Here is a 17964-nt window from a genome sequence, read left to right as displayed (position 1 = left end):
CAACTGAGGAAAGCATGGGCAGAGAAAATTCAGGAGCATTAATGGTGGCAGACTGAACACACCTGAAGGAGAGCACATTGGGATTGATGCTTTCTGCAGCACTCAGTGTGCACTTGCAGACCATGGAACTGCTCCATGGACTTCAGGATACTGTCCTGTCCCTTTGAAAGGCCTGATGTTGAATACAGGGAGCTGCTGCTTCAATTTATATGGACCAGACAGTGAAACAAACAGAGATGTCATAGTGCAATGCAGGCTAAACTTTTTGTTAAGCACCTCTTTAAAACATGAATCTCAATTGCTTCTAGTTTTGTTATCATTTCCCATCTAGACACCTGTAACATTGACTGTGTTCGGAAAAGGATGGAGCAGAAGCTGCAAACTGCAATCAAAACATTGAGGAAATCTATTAATAAACAGCAATTTTACATTCAGTTTTCTGGGACAGAATATGAAGTGGCTCAGAAGCCAGCTAAAGCTACTGAAGGGCATGAAGCGTGCAGTACAGGGCAAGTACTGCAGGATGGAAAGTGTGGTAAGTCCAAAGAGCTCGAATATTGAGTCATATCCCCCAAATCAAGCAGTCTGAAATTACCTTTTCCATGGTGAACTCAGGAGGAAATCTCTGAGATTATGATTTAGAATTTAATGATCAGTGTTACTCAGCATATATGCATGGACTATGGATGGTTCATAAGACTCTGAAGGGAATTCATTAGATGGTTGTAGGAAAACAGAAGTGTAAATATGGATACATTCCCATGCTGTCAGGTGGTAGATATAAAAACCTGCCACAAGACAATGTTGGCAGTTAGTTCCCAGTTGCTCCCATCTTATAAAAATATATTTACATGTATTTACATTTATTTATATTTATATATATTTACAATTTGGTAAAACAATAATATGATGTTTGCCTAGTTGCTGTGTATTTACTTTTACATCACCAGTGTCAGTCTCCTTGCCATTAAACAATCCGTGATCCATGGATATGGATTATATTTCATGCTCAAGAGGTCCAGTTAAAAAAAAAAGTACAAAAATCTATTTCATGCAAAATACCTAATTCCTTTAAGCCTTTTCCCATGTTATCAGGCTCTAGTGCTTTGCTGGGGACAGTGTGCTAATGCAAATTTATTAATGGCAGTTCTCAGCACTGCAAGCTTTCTAATCACTTACAGACATCTTTTCAAAATCAGCATACCTATTTTTCCAGCTTTTGAGATACCAAGTGATTTACAAGCCAAAAGAGGTCCCATCTGATAGGCTGGTTCAGAAGTAGTTGTCATCATATGGGAAGAGTGATATAGAAACTGTATTTGAAAGGTTGTTACTATCAGTATCTAGAAACTGGACATTATCTAGACATTTTAACCACCCCTTCCCAGCAGAGAAAAATGCAGTTGCGTGCCCTGTTGAAGCCAGAAAAGCGCGTGTATTCATGTCTGTATTTAGGATGCTGTACAATTGGGGTATTTGAGTGGCAAGAGACAGAAATTATTACAGGGAATACATTGCCAATGGAAAAGTCTCTAGAACTGATCTCAGGGAACAGACTTTTTGTTGTCATCTGCTATAAAACCAACTTGTAACTGCACCTGTTATAAACTAAAAGCTCGCACTTCCCACACTTTATGCAGCACTGCTTTGATAAACTGCAAGATACTCTTTCAAGACTGCACCCACCTTTATTAACACACATGTGTGATAAACACCTGAGTGCACTACAAAGCCATTTAATAGTTTAAACATTAGAAGCAGGACCTCACCCTGATAAAATTAACCTAAACCCCAGTGGAGATGGGTCTGTTTACATCCGAATCCTGGACTAACACATGCAAAACATGTGCCATCATAATCCTGGAGCCAAAGACATCCACCTCCTCTAAATGTTTGATATTAGGGCAAATAACATGATCAAAGTGAACATCCTTACGTAGGCTCCCCCTGTGTTTCCTCAGTTACCTGCAGCACGGGCACCTTCTATAGCGGAGAACACAAGCAGTGCGTCCCGTGCTCGCCAGGAACCTACCAGGACACAGAAGGCCAGCTCACCTGTGAGCCTTGCCCCAGCAACGATGGCCAGGGAGTGGCGGGCGCCCGCAACGTCTCGGAATGTGGAGGCAAGTTGAACTTGATCATAAAAGCTTTAGGTGTTGCCACACACACGCCCTGTGAGGCAAGGAGGCTGAAAGAGGAGAGAGCCTGCCACAGTTCTGGCTTGTAAAGGTAATAGAAGAAATCTCTGTGCACTTACAAGCAATGGATGGTTTGGCTCAGCCCATCCGCTCCTATTGCTGACCAGACGATGGGATCTGCTGCAGCAGTGTGAGTTATGGGATGGAAATGAGCAAGCCAAGCAAAGCACTTTGTGCTTCACCTCAGGTATGGAAATGCCTTGACTTGTTAGGACTCATCAATGTGTTGTTAGCCAAAGGGATGGATTGCTTTGGACTGGTATTGGTGAGTCTAATAATGAACCTGCTCATTTAGTGTTTTGCGTGAGATTCAGCTTACTTGCTCTAATTAGCAGCAATTATCAATTTGAGATAGTTATCCTGTAGGGATCTGTATCCCAGACTCAGAACCAATGATTGCAATTTTCAGCGCTGCTTGAATGCACTGTAACTTTGTGATGCAGCATCTCTGATTCAGCTTCATGATTTATAAACTAAATTATAATGATGATGATACCTGATGCTTCTACTGTAACTTGATCAGTCTAAGTTTTAAGATACAACTGTTTATTCTCTTTACCTCATTTCATTACAGACTATCAGAATCTAGTTTACAACAGATACATTATGTGACTTTGAAATAAATCTGTCCTATCTGCTACACAAGTTCTAACTTGAAAACTCATCCATGTAATTTACATTACCGAGTTCTTTAAGGATATCTAAAGAGAACACATGGCAAATATCACTTGAGAAACTGATACTTTTTCCCATCTACTGAATAAAAAATAACTGCAGTGTCATCAGTCCAAACACATGATAGATTTTGCTGATTTGCTGTATGAAGGAATTATCAGACAAAAAAATTTGAAACACCTCTGCATTTTTGCTATGCTGATTTGTTTTTATCCATAACACAAGAAAAGCATATCAAAATACAGTCTGAGTTCATAAAGATTGTCTATGGCATCCTGACAAAAGCAGCAAAACAACTAGAAGAAAAATACTTTTGTTTCAAGGCTTACATTGGAATTATTGTTCTGTACAACAACAAAAAAACCCCCTTCTGATTATTTTTGCAAAGGGGATTTATTTATTTGATCTGACAATAACCATTTATTAATGGTTATTGTCAGATCAAAATAGTCTGTTTTTCTGCTCAGCTCTCCCCTTTTCCTCTGGAAGTGGCAAAAAAGAATATACTTTGGACTTCATGAATTTGCCTGTGAAAGATTTTATCAAAATTTGTGTCAGCACATGTGGCTTTGTTAGAAACTCTGTACTGTCTGTACTCACTGCCAGTAATCAATAGTATTTTTGCATCCTATCTCCCAGAGCAGAAATGCCTGTGCAGTAACCCATAAACTTTCACTGAAATCCTCACCTCTAAATGTGAGGAATGTACAGTCCACATGTCAGATATTCTAAGTGTCTGTTGTGCAGAAATCACTTGTAGCTGCAAGTGAATTCCATGCTGCAATGAGTTGCCCCTGCCTGGACACCAGGCACCCACCAAAGCTGATCTCTCACTGCCTTCCTCAGCTGGCGAGGGGAGAGACAGGATTAATGGTCATGACTTAAGGGCAGGGAGAGACCCCTCACCAAATATCAAACAGACTTGAATTGGGAAAATTCAGTGAATTCACAAAATAAAATATCTCCTAAAAACACCTCTTCCACACCCCTCCTTCCTTCCCAGCTCGACCTCCTCCCACCCAGCAGTGCAGGGAGATGGGAATGAGGATTATGGTCAGTTCATCACACTGATGTTCCTGCTGCTGCTCCAGCATAGGGCCCCTCCAAGAGGAGACTTCATTAACTTCCCAATGTGACTCCATCTCATGGGACAGAGTTCTCCAAGTCAATTTTCTAGAGTCCTTCAGGCACAGCCTGCTCCAGCATGGGTCCCCCACAAGGGTCACAAATCCCACAAGGAAACATGTTCCAGTCTAGGTTCCAGTAACCAGTTGGACCAGGCCAGTTATATCAGTTTTGCTCCTAATAACAAGAGCAAAATTGTCCTCAAATTAGTAACATCATAATATTTCTCTGAGGTCTGTGTTACTAGAGCCAGTTTGTACAGTCATATTTCAGCCAGCTGGGATGGGAGCACAAGGAGATCCTGGAGACCCTGACGCCACAGGTGTCCATAGGAGTTTGGATTTGTGGGGACAGAACTTGGACTTGGCTTTCACTCACGAGCTCTAGTTCATCCTCAGTCATGCCAAGTACCCAAAATACTGAATGCCCCAAACATTTCCCAGCAAGTATCAGGGTTGTTATGAGACTGCAACAGTACCTAGAGCTCTCAAAACTTTCTTATTTTCAAGCCAGTTGTTTCTGTCTGCTGTTCAGTTTTCAGGGAAGCTAAATTATAAAATACTGGCATTAGGCAACCTCAGGGAATATGTAGCATCTCACAGTGCTGGTGTCCCAGTCAGGAGTGGGGTGAAGATACACATTCATGCCACAGTCTTGAAAAACCTGACATCCTGGTTCTCAGGTTCACAGAGGAAAGTACTCAAGCTAGCAAGAACCAAGCCAAACAAATGCTTATCAGAAACTGCCTGGAGAGTGAGTTTGGAAACTTCTGTCAGTAGACTGATTCACAAAGCAATTTGCTTTACACAAATCTCTGTTTCCTGGCAGAGGAGCACCTGACAAGCACTAGTTTTCACAGCTATGTGAAAAGCTGCTGGTGTTAGGTATTCTCCTAGACAAGGTGCTGGACTGCTACCATCCCATCTGGTAAATAAACCCCATGATCCACTGTCCACATCTCTAACATGGAGGTACAAAAACTTACTTCATAGACATGATTCAGTTCCATTTTTTCCTATAAAGTGCTTTTGAAATACTGAGATGAAAGATTTGGTGAAAGTACAAAATATTCTAATGAAATCCTAGTAGACCTTTTTCTAGAAAAAAAAAATCAAAACAGAATCATAGTTGCCAAAAAGCATATTATGAAACTGGTTCTATTACTGGTGGGGATTTTAGGAAGAAGATACAGGAACAATACAAAATATTCATGTAAGATTAGAATTTGATCTGCAGCTGTCTTGATGTCACATGATTAAGTGAAAGAAAGCCTTGCTAACTACTTGTGGGTTTTATACTTCATCCAGAAATGTCAACACACTAATAGAGATGATCATTTTCAATTTCTAGGGCAGTGTTCTCCTGGGCACTACTCTTCAGATGGTTTTAAACCTTGTACAGTCTGTCCTCTTGGTACGTATCAGCCTGAACCAGGAAGGACCCTCTGCTTTCCCTGTGGCGGTGGGCTTGTGACCAAATACGAAGGTGCTGTTTCCTTTCAAGACTGTGAAACCAAAGGTGAATTCAAAATCCTTCCACAATTCATCTTCCTACTTCTGTGCCTTTGGTTTATTATCATCGGTGCCAAGGGGCTCTTGAAGGCTCCAAAAAAAACATTGTTGCTGCATGGGCGTGTGATTAAATGAGATGGTCAGGAGATCTGTAAACTGGGAATGGTCTCCTGGGGTTGTGCAGGCTGAACAGGATTTATGGTTTTCTCTGGAATTTACCACAGGCAGGCAGGATGTTAGCAATGCTATTGGTAAGGGAATTGGCCCCACTGTGTGGCAATAAATAACACAAACTTGGATTAGACAATGCTTTAGCTTTCATGTCTTGTATATTTTTATTTACTGTATCACAGAAACTAAACAGTACAAAAGTTATACCAAGTTAAGGATTACTCATGGGCTAGGCAGAAACTGTAAGGGTGCAACGCATTCTGTATTCCATAATGTCAACTTCCAGTGCCAATGCTGAAGAAGGAATCTGCCCAAATACATTTTGGTTTAGTTAGTCTTGTTGAGGTGGATTTACATCCATTTCCATTTATTACAAATATATTAAATACAGTGAGAGATACATATCACACATTTCTAGTTCATACGGGTTTTGCTCTGGGTTTTAGTTGGAAGATTCTTTATACTGGGAAATACGGGGAGCTAGTGTCTTTTCTGCTTTTTATGGCCTAGTAAGTGTGTTGCAGACCAGGTATGTCCACCCAGGGCAGAGGAAATCTCTCTGCACTGGAGGTTGCTACTTTTTGAAAATAATACACCTCCTACCCTGCAGTTCACTGTTCTCCTGGACACTACTACAACTCCACAACACACAGATGTATCCGGTGCCCTGTGGGAACATACCAGCCTGAGTTTGGTCAGAACTACTGCATCACCTGCCCTGGCAACACCAGTACAGATTTTGATGGCTCCACCAATGTCACACATTGCAAAAGTAAGTCACATTTGTATCAGTGACACGGAGAGTGTCTTTGGATCTGAACTGCAGCTCAAAGGTTGCATCTGTCAGGCTGGACTTCAGATTTGTATTTCCTAGTTACCAAATATCTGCTGCCAGAGGGAATAGTAAAAGTTGGGGAAGTACCACTTGAGGCACATGAGTGTTGTAGATTTAATATGATTTCACAGAGTTCCAGCTACAAGTTAAAACTACAGAGCCTTTAGTTTCCCATATCCAGTAAGTTGTGTAACAGTGATGCATATTTCTCTGTGTCTCTGTAGAGCAGAATATCTTCTATCAGAGTAACTGCCATTTTAGAATAATTGTAAAATGTCAGAAGATGTGGTCATGCACGCTGCAATTGCCAGGTATCACTTCGCTTATGATAGTGAGATCTTCTTAGAGGCTTTTTAGCGGTACTCAGCCTCCTATCTTAAAAATTTTAAATGTCCCCAACGATTTCAGTACAGTTTTATTTGATCCTTTGTGAATGACTGATTATTTTAGGCAAGCATTTTTTTTCATCTCTACCATGCTAATTTAAGAGAATGTTCCTATAGTAATTAAGCAGTGTTATCTAACGAACTATTCATGTGCAGATCTCCTGTAAGTTTTTAGTCTGATTATGTGCCATGTGTTTTATAAGCCCTTCGTAATTTCTAATGTCATTTGAGTAAGCTATATATTTGTATGGAATTTGAAGAAGTTTGCTGATTTTCATGTAAAATAAAACCACCCTTGTTACTCTGCTGTCTTAGGTCATCTCAGTTTTCAAGCCAGTTTCTGACCTTGCATACTATTTGGGGGTTGAATTAAACAAAATATTTAAACATATATCTAATTTTATGTGCATGAGTAGGCCTGGGGAGATCAAACTTAAGTAACTTGTGCCAAATTCAACATGAATTTTGAAAACTCAGAAAGAAAACCTGATCCCTCAGTGGAGATCCTTTATTAAGTGGTTTAATCTAAGATGAAGCAAGGTAGATCTGTAATTAAGTAAGGCCAGCTGTTGGGACCAGCACTCTCATTCAACTAAAGCAAATTAAAAACTAAGTAAGTTAAAGCAGAATATCTTCTGCATATCAGCACAGTGTCCATAGTAACCACAACTGGATCATGTTTATCTACCTGCATTTCTCAAGCAACGGTAAAGCAGCCTGGATGAAGCATTGAATCACTTTGTGCACTGGAGATTAAGGTTTTGCAATCAGCTGGAGCAACCTCGTGGATCAAATATTCCTTTAAAGCTGGAGAATGCATGCATTTCTAAAGCCACAAGGAGGAGTTTAGACTTGCTCATGACAGATCCAGAAAAACACCTTAGATGAATTTATCAACTAGCACAAATACTAATTTATATTTCTCCTCAGACCAGCACTGTGGAGGAGAACTGGGGGACTACACTGGCTACATTGAATCACCCAACTATCCTGGAGACTACCCAGCTAATGTGGAATGCATTTGGAATATAAATCCACCCCCAAAGAGAAGAATACTCATCGTAGTACCTGAGATATTTCTCCCAATTGAAGATGAATGTGGCGATGTTTTAGTAATGAGAAAAAGTGGTAAGCTGCCAGACATGGGTTATATTTCCTGCAAACTGATGGAGTGAATAGTTCAGATTGAAGGGATGACTGTCTTCAGTGTAGCTAGTGTTTCTAAAAGATTAAATTTAATTTTAATTTTTTTTTATTGGTAGAGTTCTAACTTGCTTTAATTGTTAGTGTTCTAATAATTAATATCACACCAATAGCAGTTATTGCTGTGATATTAATTGTTCAAGTTTATTGTCTGAATCAAAAAGCAGTTAATGGGCTTATGTCTGGCCCAGTTACCACATGAGATAAATCACTGCCATTCTAGAAATTAACAATGATAAATTATATTTGGAGAGCTATCTCTGCTATCTGTACAAACTGTGCTCTCACTTATCTTTTATAAATATCTATTTATATGCTGCAGTTATTGCTAAATCTGGGTAGTGTGTTGGTACAACTGACACCCTCAAGAAATCCAAAGTTATCCTGCTTTTCTGTGGATCGGAGGGGGTGCATTGTGTCTTTGATTATTAATTTAACTCAACAACTTCTGAAGTTAAGATCCCGATGAAATGCACTCCTCTTTTGCATTGGAGGATGTGTGCATCCTTCTGGTGATTTTTTGCTATATATTTTTTGCTAAGAAGCATCAAACCTGAAAGGCAATTGTTCAAATGGAGTTTTTGTTCAAAACAGTGTATTTACTCATAAAAATGGTATATTTTATTTGCTAGAACAATTTTCACAATTTTTTATCCCTAAGGGCCTGTATTGACATCTCTGTATATCAGAAAGAAGACATCTGGTCACTATAGATGGAAGGAAATTATACCTGTGCAGATGAGCTTTTTTAAAAGCAAACACTATAACAAAACACATCAGTTGTCCTTCTGACCCCAAAGTGAGGTTCCAACAGTGCCCAGAGCCAGTCACATCAGGGTAAAGTTACACTTCAGATTTGCCCTTAGTGAAGCTGTGCTGGCTGTCACCAACCACCTCCTCACATCCAGGTTAACTCTTCTGTGGATCACTGACTCTGCAGGGTGTGACAGTCTTTTCTTCAAAATTACCATGCCAAACATTACTTTCTGGTTTTATTGTGTTTCTGTTTATAAGTGGTTTGTTGCTATCAGATGAATTCCCCAAACTGGCCATGTGAGGGGCTGGCTACCATGTCTGCCTGGCATGCAGCTCACTTGTCCTCACCTGTCTGGGACAAGCATATGGGCACTCTGGGATACAATGCTAGAGTAGTAAAAAAAATTAATATTGACAGTAGTTTTAAACATCAAAAATTATACCTCTGTGGAAAAACCTACTTCTCTTTATAGTCAAATAAGGACAACAACTGTTCTGTCACAAAAAGCTTCTGCTCTCAGGACACTTCAGCTGAGAAGTGTCTTGTCAATTTGACATGCCTGACCCCTAGATGAGGAAGGGTGCAAAAATTGTTATATAAAGGACATTATTTAACTTTATTTCTAGCTTCTCCTACTTCAATTACTACGTATGAAACATGTCAGACCTATGAGAGACCTATTGCATTTACCTCAAGATCAAGAAAACTCTGGATTCAGTTCAAGTCAAATGAAGGAAACAGTGGCAAAGGATTTCAGGTTCCCTATGTGACTTATGATGGTGAGAATGGAATTGGTTTATTGGTTTTCATCTTTGTGTTATAGCTGAATTACAGAAAATTTTCGCTTAGAATCTCTCTCACACTGCTTGCAGAGATAGAAGAATGAGGAAAAACTTTATGTGCCTCCTTTAAATTTAGTTGCAGACTTTGAAATGACATGCATAAAACATATATAATGTTTGAAAAATTATTTTGTATCCCTGTTTCTTCATCTCTAGAGTGGAGATAATACACCATTAGTATTTGGAGGGAGTAGTTTTTTGAGGATGTAAGTATTTAGAGCAATAATTCAAAACCACTCTTATAAAGAAATAGAGAATTTTAAAGTGATTAAATTAGAATACAGCAACCTTTGAGACACTGAATAATTAACTGGATGCAAAATTTCTGAGCTCTGTCTTCAAAAGGAGGTCTAGCTCATGTCTGACTATTGCCCTCCCAAAGGATGTCACAATCACTCACCTGATCTTTATTTTCAGAGGATTACCAACAACTAATAGAAGACATTGTTCGAGATGGCCGATTATATGCATCAGAAAACCATCAAGAAATCTTAAAGGTAAGAAATTTCTGCTTTCTTTGAAGCCAACCAAGAATTTCTTTTCCTAAGCATTTTCCTAAAATAGATCTCAATACCTTGATACAGTCATATTTAAAGCTCAAGTGTGACCCCAAATTCAATTCTCTGTGTTCTTAGATTTATGCTGGTATTTGAAGCAGCCCAAAATCAAGTAACTAAGCTGGGCTCAGAACATGCTTATGTCCTTTGTGGAAACAGGAACTAAATGAGATATATGTTAATATAATTAATAAGATCGTATGTTCAAAAAATTAGTCTGCCAAGAATGAAGGACCTATTGTTTGAAGAGCCTTCTTCAGCCTCAGTCTGGCATTTAGATGTTTAAATTACTCATTAAGTTTGCTGTGCATTAAAAAATGTATTTACCTAAATCACTATCTTGCCTCAATAAGAAATAGTTTTCCAAAGATACAAGCAACACCTGTAATTACTAATTAATTAAAACTGAAAAAACAGCTGGTCAGAGGGCAAAATTGAGCCGTGTAAATGTAGGGCTTGGAAGGACAGGAGCTGAGGAAGGGCCAGCTCCCTTGGCCATCCCTGCCCAGCACTGTTCTCTCCCTCCAGCTTTTGGGTTGCCCAGGTGCCAGCTGCAGTGCACAGTGCCAGGCACAGGCTCAGCTGAGGCTCTGGATCAAGGCTTTCCCAAGGTACAGGAGGTCCTTAGAAAGTTCAGCATCCCTGAGGACCAGCCTTGTCTCCCATCCATGGAGGAATGGCCTGGACAGAAGCATGGAGCAGGTGGGAAGGACAGTCAGAGGCAGCTTGCAGATCTTGTGCAGACATCTGCAGTTTGTGGTTCATGCTCCTGCCAGGAGCCCTGCAAAAAGCATCCAGCACAGCAGCCAGACTCATCCCTCTGAAACTCCACTGCAACGTGGAGCAGTTTCCTTATACTCTTCTACCCAGACTCAAGTTTTGCAAAACAGACCTGGTTGTTCTTCAGTTTTGAAACCTATGCAGACACTAAATCCAAACCTTGCTTTTATCTAACATATCTGTGTTGTTTTCCATAGGACAAGAAACTGATTAAAGCTCTCTTTGATGTACTGGCACATCCTCAAAACTATTTCAAGTACACAGCACAAGAGTCAAAGGAAATGTTTCCAAGATCATTTATAAAGCTACTACGATCGAAAGTTTCCAGGTTTCTACGACCATACAAATAGTCTAGTGGTATTCAATTTTTGGTTACTTTGCATTCCTGTCAAATATTATTTTTCCTCCGTAGTAGAAACATTTGCTAATTTGAAAGCTCTTTTTTGCAGACTTTGTTCACAGTTGTTAATGAAGAACACCTATAATGTTTTATAATTGTTAAAAGTCAATGTTCTGAATGGGATTCTTACTGAAAAAAAAAAAAAAAGCATCCCTGAGTACGTCTAGTTGGAGATCCAAATTTGTGTCTGCACTAGTGTATCCTCACTTTTCATCTGAAATCTCACTATGTAAAAATATTCTTTCTAGCTTTTTATTTTTCATCAACAATAACTTTTGTCAAAAAAGGAGGAATTTATTCAAATATGATTAAACTACCTGCAGATAAGTTCTGTTATAGAAAAAAGTATGTAGTATAAATAATACTTGGATTTTGAATTGCACTTGAAGTTTATATTTGAATCTTTAGAAGAAAATGAAACAATCTAAATTTTGTTATTTTTCATTTGTGGCTTGGTGGAACCTCTGTCCAAGTAGAAATCAAAAAGGAAAAAAAGAAGAAAAAAATGTATAATTTTGTTCTATGAATTACATGAGATTGAATCCCATGCCCTAATGTCCTAATGTTTTTGTCTGTCCTCTTCTAAATTTCTTCAGACATTTGCCACTGTCAATTACTTAATTGAAACAGATTAGCTCTGGATTTCCATTCATCAGTCAGTCCCTTTAAAGACATTTACAATAGGATATGTGAGAAATGAACAACAACATTAGTAGTCTTGGTTTTCTTTCCATTAAGAGAGCATCTAATTAAGTACAATATATAAATATATAAATATATACTTCTATTTGTGGGTACATTAGTAATGTTATCTCTAGTTACTGTAAATATTATTCATGCTTAAATCTTTACTCCCACACACCCTATTTACTCATATCTATATGTAACTTTGTGTAGACAATTAAATAACTTCTCCAAGTGCTTGTCACTTCTATTAGCACCCAACAGAAGCCTTTTGAGGTTTTAAAATACTGGATAATGGTTTACTCTGGGACAATCTCTTTTAATATGTATTATTTCAGGAAAAATAGCATCAGTGGAGATGCAGCTGCTGCCCAGTATAGGGTCAGCTGTTGCCTCTCCCTTGGGAACCCCCCACATGCAGACCAACAGAGTCACCCTCAGGACAGCACAGTGGGAGCAGCTGCTGCTGGACCTGCTCTCTGACACTCTGGGAACACAGCTGTGTCCAAGGCCCAGATTGTCAGGGGCTCGGGGGTGAACAGGACACGGTTTTGCAGGAGTTGGAGGGCAGGCTCTGTGTTTGCAGAGACCTGGCTCTCCCTTTTATCCCAGATTTGTAGCCACTGTGCCCATCAAGCACAGGGACTGCAGGAGAACTTTAGCCGTGTGCTCAGGCCCTGCTCACAGAGTGACAGAGGGTTTGCCATGATGGTAAATTCTGGGTTTCCTGCTGTTTCCTGGCACAGAAGCTAAATCAAATGGGAGAGGAGCCTTTATTTTCTATTAGTATTTCAGCCTCTTTCCTTTTCAGTCCCTTCCTCTTCTGCATCATTTTCCCTTTTGACTCTACAAGTTTATTAAATGGAGAAATGAACTCTCCTGGCAGCATCCTTTCAGAAGAAGACTAACACACAGTTTTGCTTTGCTGCTTTTTTTTTGGTTTTTTGCCTGTCTGCCCTGTAGTTTAACACATGTTTGGATGCTCTCAAAGACATGTGTTAGGGGTGGTTGTGGCTATCTTCTGACACTTTCTTTTTGTCCTTGAGCAAGTACTGCCTAAACTTACACAGTTGGTTTCTGTTGACTACAAGCGGTTGAATATTCCATTTCTATGAGAACACACCTTAAGTATTCTGTTTAGTTTTTCTACTTAATCATCTTGTAATTTTGCTTGCCTTCTTTCCTTTTCTGATGAAGAATAGAATTTTTTTCTTTTAAGCCTGAACAGCCTGACTTTATAGTCTAACCATTTTTTTTTCCACTCGTGGACCTTAGATCTTTGGTGAGCTTTCTTTTTAATATATACATTTACCCTTGTTAAAAAATGTCACTTCTCCATAAAGGTCTTTTGTTAAAGGCTGTTAAACCTAACTTTTTCTTGAGGATGTTAAAACTACTTTTATTTATGATTCACCAAGGGTCACTAAAAAGAACAAATTTTCATTAATTTTTTCTTTGACAGTACTCATTTGTACAAAAAAAAAGTTTTTAAAAAGCAAAATTTTTTCAGGTACTCAATTATGCAGGAGTATATAGCTAAAAAACTACTTTAGCCAAACAGTAGTTCGAAGTCTGATAGGTTATTCAGAGTTTTATTCAGATCCATTAAAATGAGTCAGGATTGCAGCTATTCTAATGAAAGATATGAAGGAAAATATATGGAAAATATGGTGAAAAATAGCTTCCTCACTTGGCAAATGATTTACAGTGATCTTTAGTATTTCACATTTGAGCAAGCAAACTTCAGAATCTGTTATTGTACACTGAGTTTAGTAAAATCCTTGCTAAAATTTTTGTTTAACAACCAACATGTTTGGACATAATACCATTGTATGACAGTGATGCCAGAATCCAGAAACCACTGGCAGCACCGTAATATTTTCCAGGTTCCAAGCTCCATGGGAAACCCAGTGCCAGAGAGAAACCATAAGAGGGACATGTCCCAATTCTGGCCACTGGTAGTGGGACCTCAGTAGAGCTGTGAGAAGTGAATACAGGCAAGAGAAATTGCATTTGGCTCTGGCACCACTTGCCCTGACTTAAAACCACACTACAAAAAAGCAGGGTTGTGTCCAGTTCATCCTGACAGACAACCTGAGAATGAGGCTGATATTCCCCAGAGCCACATCAGGGCAGGAACTCCACAGCCAGGACAAGGCACTCGTGGACTTCTGGGGCAAACACAGGCTTTGTGTTGCTGAAGGAAGGTGCTGAAAGAAAGAGAATAATTTGACCCTCAAAAGTTGACACTTAAATGCTTTTGAATTGAGGGGGTTCATATCTGATATATTTAGAAAATGAGTCAGGCTTGAATGCTTGCCACTCTACATAGAAATGCTCTTGGATGTACAATTTTCTAATGAAATAAGTAATGACAAGTGTATATAGGGCAGTCTGAACTGGTTTCAGTTGATTGGAAAAACAGCATAGAATTTTTATATCAGCTCTAGAAGTTAAAAATGCTTTGAATTTCATACTAGGTTTACAGCTACAGAAACTGGCAGTCACCAAATAGGAGATGAGTTCAGCTCTTCATTTGTTGCTTTCATTGTCAAAGTCAGAAAACCTGTTGCTACTGCACAATAACAGCACAGCAACAAAGAATGCCTTCTTCTACAGATGAGACCTACACACATTTGGGAATCAAAAACTGTACAAGGAGAAATAAAGCTGCCTTTAAGCAAACCAGCTTCGGGAACGTAGCAGAATATACATTTTACCTTTTACCCTAAATGTGAAATGCTTCATTTGAACATACCAATAAATACAGCCCTGTAGCTGTTCTTACAGAATTACACATTGTCCACAGGACAGGTGCAACAACAAATTTATGTGTTAATACAGGTAGACTGAAGAAGTGCCCATTTGTGATTGCCCTGTTCCGTGGCACAAACAGAGCTTTTTATTTTAATTTGCAAATGCCTATATGCTTAAAACTGCACCTGCAGCACTTACCATTTTAAGCCTCTCTTTCTGCTTTAAAGAGTGCACTTATTTTTAGTGAGGTGGTGGTGAATCATCCCTAACCATTCTCACAGGCCACCAAATCACTGCCTGTACACCTGCTGCAGACCAGGACACTGCAGCAATCACAAATTGCTCATCAAGCCCCAAGTTGTGCCTTGAAAGTGCTGAGGACACAAAGGTGCCTCTGGGTGTCACTTGAACGCAGAGAGCAGCAGGATTCTGTGTTCAGTGCATTGCCACCTCTTCTGCCACACTGCATCTCGCCTTCAATAACAAGACATCCTGCCTGGAGATTTAGCTCGCTGAAACTGGATTTAAAATAACTGAATAGTAACTGAAGCCTTTCTTTCATCTCATTTTCTTGCCTTGTCTTCCTTCTTCCATCAGACATTAGATTTTTACCTAAAGACCAACTTTTCAAATGAAATTTATTTCCTCATTGTGCCATCCCCATAGAATAAAGTTATGACTACTCAAGATTTAGACTAATCCTTTCTACACAGCAGCTTTATTCTAGAGTAAGCTTACTTAAAACTAGCTTACCTTGTAAGCCAAGTTTAGTTTAGTTTAGTTTTAGACTAGCTTTGATAAATATAGTATTGGTCAGAGTATTTTCAGAGGGTCCACATTCTGAGTTGTCAGCAGATTTTAAAGAGCACAGCTCACCTGATATCCTGTCTGTGAGCAGAATGCAAGGATGCTGTCACATGAGTGAGAAACATCCTTTACATGTGTTCAGCATTCCAAAAGGACAGTCAAACCCCACCCTGTGCCTTTTTATAAGCCTGCCCAACACATTCAAATTTCTCAGATCAGTTTTACCTATAAAAAACCCAGTTTTAATCTTGCAGATAGCAGGTTTGGAACTTCAGGAGCAAAAGTAGCGCTGTGATTCTTATACAGGGTCTGCTGACAGGTGTTTGACAGCAAAACTCACCTGCTCTGTGACAGCTCCCATGTCTGGACTCTAAATATCTTTGATTGCTCTTACAAACTTAGCTGGAGTAAAATCTTCAACAGCTGGACCCAGTGGCAAACTCCTCAGCCACCTCAGGGGTCTGGATGATTTCTAAATGATGGGAATGAGTGACACACACAGTTCCTTATATCTGTATCACAAGTTCAAGGAGCTGCATTTTTTCATAGTTTAAAACCACTGATTGATAGGAATGGGAGTAACTGGAGGAGTTCTTATAGAATCTCAGTACTTTGGGACTTTAATGAAGTAGTTTTCTAGAATGGCAAACTGTTGTAAGCACTTGGGAAAAGGAATATTTAGTCTTCCAGAAGAATTTATGGAAGAAGGGAAATTTCTGTAAGGTACTATGAACTTACTCCTCAGCGAGAGACTTGGATTCAGAGACAAGTCTTGTGTTTTATCTCTCATCTGAATAGAAGCAGAGTGGAAAATACACAATGTCAAAAACCTGTTATCTAAGGATCTGAATATATACAATTCCAGTTTGTTATTTCATTTATTTATTCTTTCATCATAAAGCCCTTAATCTATAAAATTAATATGTAATATACAAGAGTTAAATGTACAGAAGTACCTTTAGATCTAATAATTTAAACCATCTGTATTCAGAGAGCAGAGATAACAAGTTTAAAGATATACAAACAATTGCAATTCAATTTTCTCAATATCTAGAAAAAAGTGGCTTTGATTAATTAAACTTTATTTTAATTATTGTGAAAATATCTTTTTTAGAGTTTGTTTTTGTTACTTTTTTAATTAAAATTATTTTGTAAATATTGTTTTCTATGTTTTATAACTTAGAAAGGCCATTAATTTGCATTGAGAGCAGCAGGGTCTCAACATGTTGATTATAAAGATACTTTAGGAGACTGGGGTGGATGTGAGGCAGTTGCCAGATTTATCATTCCAGATTACAGATTCCTGTTATTTCTTCAGTCTCACTGACATGACAGGAAGAGTTTTCTGGGGCACTTGAACATTCTAATTTAAACAGAATTGACTATCAAGTGTCATTCTAAAGTGCTTTCCATTTTCAAAACATAAAAAGAATATGTATCTTAAAGTTAGTACTGGTTCTTCTTCCATTGTTAGGATAAGAAACAACACAGAACTCAGAAATACAAGGGAATTTAATAGATTACACGCATGGATAGTAGAAAGACAAGAAAAGCTGTGGGATCTCTATGCTTGTAGGGAGCAGTGGAAGTGATAAAACCTAACATAGGATCAGATCACAGAGCCTTTTCTACCCAAAACCACTGAGGCCAGTGGTACTTTCACCTGCAAAAAAGTTCATTATGACCATATCCAGCACCATTGTAAGCAGGAATTTCTGGCAGGCTGGATTTCAGGGGGAAGCACACAGGGTGTAATACTGGTTTCTGCATCAATTTGCTCCACGTAAACCACTGGGCAGGAGTGAAATTTTAAACTGAACTGTTGTAGATGCTGCTGGGACTTTTAAGCTTTATTACCAATGTAAATTGTGTACAAACAGCGATTTCCATATGAAATGTACAATAATAGTTTAGAACAAGGGTAGTGAATAACTGTACAAAATTTGATACTTAGAGAATAAAATACAGTGCTAAGCTTTACCAATATTTTAACAATTCTGTCAGATTTATAGTAGAAAATGTTGTTGTAAATGTACCTTATAAGAAAATACATTTCCTTTTGCCTCTGTATATTAATAGCTTTGATTTCTATGTCAAAGTTAAAAATGAAGCATGTAATAAAATTTTTTGTTAAAATCACTTTCATAATAAACTTGAAATGGAATGGATACCCCTGCTTGCCATTTATTTTTGTATAGGACAAGGCTTCTTGCACAAGAATCAGAAGAGAACTTTTCTTTTTTTGATAGCATTTACATATTTTGGTCCAATTTTCA

At 38.6% G+C, this 17964-nt stretch overlaps 1 protein-coding gene across 3 annotated transcripts in view; it reads left to right on the top strand.

Moving 5' to 3' along the window:
• Window positions 1-14344, top strand: part of SCUBE1 (signal peptide, CUB domain and EGF like domain containing 1) — a 190308-nt gene extending 175964 nt beyond the window's left edge. For 2 of the 3 annotated variants that reach the window (XM_063154261.1, XM_063154260.1), the window contains 8 exons: window positions 332-535; window positions 1962-2123; window positions 5349-5516; window positions 6291-6452; window positions 7832-8029; window positions 9488-9640; window positions 10121-10200; window positions 11238-14344. In XM_063154261.1, coding sequence (XP_063010331.1) covers window positions 332-535; window positions 1962-2123; window positions 5349-5516; window positions 6291-6452; window positions 7832-8029; window positions 9488-9640; window positions 10121-10200; window positions 11238-11390 — 1280 coding nt within the window. In that variant the 3' untranslated portion in view covers window positions 11391-14344. The remainder of the gene's footprint in view (window positions 1-331; window positions 536-1961; window positions 2124-5348; window positions 5517-6290; window positions 6453-7831; window positions 8030-9487; window positions 9641-10120; window positions 10201-11237) is intronic. The other variant, XM_063154262.1, reaches the window with a different exon arrangement.
• The last annotated feature ends 3620 nt before the right edge of the window (window positions 14345-17964 follow it).

The sequence above is a fragment of the Melospiza melodia genome, chromosome 4 (assembly GCF_035770615.1).
Source record: "Melospiza melodia melodia isolate bMelMel2 chromosome 4, bMelMel2.pri, whole genome shotgun sequence".
Taxonomy (NCBI): Eukaryota; Metazoa; Chordata; class Aves; order Passeriformes; family Passerellidae; genus Melospiza; species Melospiza melodia.
Note: the sequence above shows the minus strand (reverse complement) of the source record. Positions and strands in the feature narration are given on the sequence as shown.